At 42.0% G+C, this 3,297-nt stretch overlaps 1 protein-coding gene across 1 annotated transcript; it reads left to right on the top strand.

Moving 5' to 3' along the window:
• Positions 1-2,602: 2,602 nt before the first annotated feature.
• Positions 2,603-2,950, top strand: LOC140860992 (uncharacterized). Its single transcript, XM_073263991.1, has one exon. It carries the CDS (start codon positions 2,603-2,605, stop codon positions 2,948-2,950), a length of 348 nt encoding a protein of 115 aa, XP_073120092.1.
• The last annotated feature ends 347 nt before the right edge of the window (positions 2,951-3,297 follow it).

Below are 3,297 nucleotides of genomic sequence, written 5' to 3'. Positions count from 1 at the left end.
AAGCCTGTTTCGGGGTTTAGTGTGTCGTTTCCCTCAGAAGAAGAATTGAAGAGCAGCAGTATGGTAAGAAATTGTAAGATACAAATGCAGGGTTTAGATTTGTGTGCCGATTACATTTTATTTGAGATGGCAGATTTTGATGTGATATTTGGGATGAATTGGTTGTCTCAGCATGAGGCTACCATAGACTGTAAGCAAAGGACAGTGTCTCTGAAAGTTCAGAATGGGGAACCGTTGTGTTCTATGCTGCATATAAGAAGAGCACAACGTGTGTGATTTCAGCGAGTAAGGTCTGGAAACTATTGAATAAGGGTTGTACAGGTTTCCTTTCAAGTCTAACGGGTGATCAGGAGATGCAGCGACCGAAACTCAAAGAGGTGGAACTGGTGAAGGATTTTTCCAAGGTTTTTCCTGATGATGTTGCGGGATTGCCTCCAGTCAGAGAAGTTGAATTTGGGATCGGGATGTTTCCTGGAACTAAGCCGGATTCTAATGCGCCGTACAGGTTAGCCAGACAGAGATGAAAGAGTTGAAAGAACAGTTGCAAGAGCTGTTGGATAAGGGTTTCATCAGACCGAGTGTATTGTCATGGGGTGCACCATTGTTATTCGTTAAGAAAAAGGATGGGTCAATGAGGTTGTGAATTGAATAAAGAGAACTAAACCGAGTTACAGTGAAGAACAAGTATCCCTTTCCTAGGATAGATGATTTGTTCGACCAATTACAGGGAGCGGTGGTGTTCTCAAAAATCGATCTAGAATCAGGCTACCACCAACTGAAGGTAAAGGATGAAGATGTTCAGAACACAGCATTCAAGACTCGCTATGGCCACTACGAGTTCTTGGTAATGTCGTTTTGGTTGAATAATGCACCAGCAGTGTTCATGAACTTGATGAACATGGTGATTCAACCTTTCTTGGATCAGTTTGTCATAGTCTTCATAGATGACATACTGATTTACTCTCGCAGTTTGGAGGAGCATCATCAGCACTTGTCTACTATGTTGCAGATTCTGAAAGAGAAACATTTGTTTGCTAAGTTCAATAAGTGTGAATTTTGGCTTGAGAAAATTGCATTTTTGGGTCATATAGTTTCAGCTAAGGGAATTGAGTTGGATCCGTCTAAGGTGGAAGCAGTTCGGAACTGGGTTACTCCGAATAATGCTACAGAGATACGGAGTTTCTTGGGTTTAGCAGGCTACTACAGGCGGTTTATTCATGATTTCTCCAAGATTGCTCTACCGTTGACATCTTTGACCCAGAGGAGTGTGAAGTTCGTGTGGTCAGAGAAATGTGAGAAAAGTTTCAAAGAGTTGAAGGAGAGACTGTTGACAGCACCAGTGCTAGAAATTCCAGAAGGCAGAGGTCGTTTTGTGGTTTATACCAACGCTTCTAAGAGTAGATTAGTGGCTTTTCTGATGCAAGATGATAAGGTGATAGCTTATGCATCACGACAGCTGAAGATTCATGAGAAGAATTACCCGACTCATGATCTTGAGTAGGAAGCAGTTGTATTTGCTTTAAAGCTGTGGAGAAACTATTTTTATGGTGAGAAGTGTCAGATTTTCACCGACCACAAAAGCCTAAAGTACTTCTTCACTTAGAAGGACTTGAATATGAGGCAGAGTCGATGGCTAGAATTGGTGAAGGACTATGACTGTGACATTAGCTACCATCCAAGTAATGCTAATGTATTAGAAGATGCCTTGAGTCGTAAATCTGCGACATTGAACCAGTTGATAGTTCAACAAGAGTTAATTGCATATTTTGAGCGGATGAAATTGGAGATATCCTAACAAATGGGGGTAACCACTCTATCAGCCTTAACAGTAGTGCCAAGTTTGCTTGATAGAACTCGAGCAGGACAAGCTTCTGATGAACTCTTGATGGCATGGAGGAATAGAGATGAGGCTAAGGGTGGTACATTGCATACCATCAAAGATGGAATTGTTCATCATAGAGATAGAATGTGGGTGCCAGTAGTAGACTCATTGAGAGTTGAACTGATGACTGAAGCCCATACTGTTTCATATTCCATTCATCCACGGAGTATGAAGATGTATAAGGACCTGCAATCCTTATATTGGTGGCCAGGTATGAAGAAGGACATTGTAAGATTTGTGAGAGAATGTTTGACATGTCAGCAGGTGAAGATTAAGCACCAGAGGCCAGCAGGACTTCTGAAACCGTTGCCTATACCCACATGGAAGTGGGAAGAAGTCACTATGGATTTCGTGGTAGGATTGCAAGTTACACAGCGAAGGATGAACTCGATTTAGGTGATAGTTGACAGGTTAACAAAGTCAGCTAATTTTCTCCAAGTCAGGAATAATTTCTCGATGAATCAGTATGCAGAGTTGTACATTCGAGAAATTTTCAGATTGCACGGAGTTCCAGCAAGAATAGTGTCTGACAGAGATCTTAAGTTTACCTCAAATTTTTGGGGAAGTTTACACCGAGGTTTGGGAATGAAGATAGATTTCAGCACATCTTTCCACCCTCATACAGATGGTCAGTCAGAACGAGTGATCCAAATACTCGAAGGCATGTTGAGGGCCTATATGATCGACTTTGGATGAAATTGGGAGTCGAGATTGCTGTTAATGGAGTTCACCTATAAAAATAGTTATCAGGCAACTATTGGAATGGCTCCGTATGAGGCATTGTATGAGAGAAAATGTAGAACTCTCTTGCACTGGGATGAGGTTGGAGAGAGAGCTGTTTTGGGGCCAAAGATAGTGACTCAAACAGTATATTTGATAGCCAAGATCAGGGACAGAATGTTGATAGCTCAAAGTCGAAAGAAAAGTTATGCCAATCAGCGGCATAGGGATTTGGAGTTTGAAGTAGGTGACCCTGTGTTCTTGAAGGTGTCACCATGGAAGAGTGTTATGAGGATTGGAAAAAGAGGCAAATTGAGTCCAAGATATATAGGACCTTTTGAAATCTAAGAGAAAGTTGGGGCTCGAGCTTACCGAGTAGCTCTACCTCCAAACTTGGAGGGTGTGCACAACGTCTTCAATATATTCATGCTAAGGAAGTATGTGGTGAATCCTTCCCATGTTATTCGTCATGAGCCAGTGGAATGGATGTCAGAATTGTCCTACGAGGAGATTTCTGTCAAATCTTGGACATACAAGTTCGTAGGTTGAGGAACAGAGAGATCCCAATGGTGAAAGTCCTATGGCACAACCAAGTGGTTGAGGAAGCTACGTGGGAAAACGAGCAGGATATGCAAGCACGCTATCCTGAGCTATTTGGTAAGTCGAATTTCGAGGACGAAATTCTTTTAAGGAGG

The sequence above is a fragment of the Henckelia pumila genome, chromosome 4 (genome assembly GCF_033568475.1).
Source record: "Henckelia pumila isolate YLH828 chromosome 4, ASM3356847v2, whole genome shotgun sequence".
Taxonomy (NCBI): Eukaryota; Viridiplantae; Streptophyta; class Magnoliopsida; order Lamiales; family Gesneriaceae; genus Henckelia; species Henckelia pumila.
Note: the sequence above shows the minus strand (reverse complement) of the source record. Positions and strands in the feature narration are given on the sequence as shown.

What these genes read in the sequence shown, in the direction of transcription:
- LOC140860992 (XM_073263991.1), top strand. Translation starts at nt 2,603, where the DNA reads ATGGAGTTCACCTATAAAAATAGTTATCAGGCAACTATTGGAATGGCT.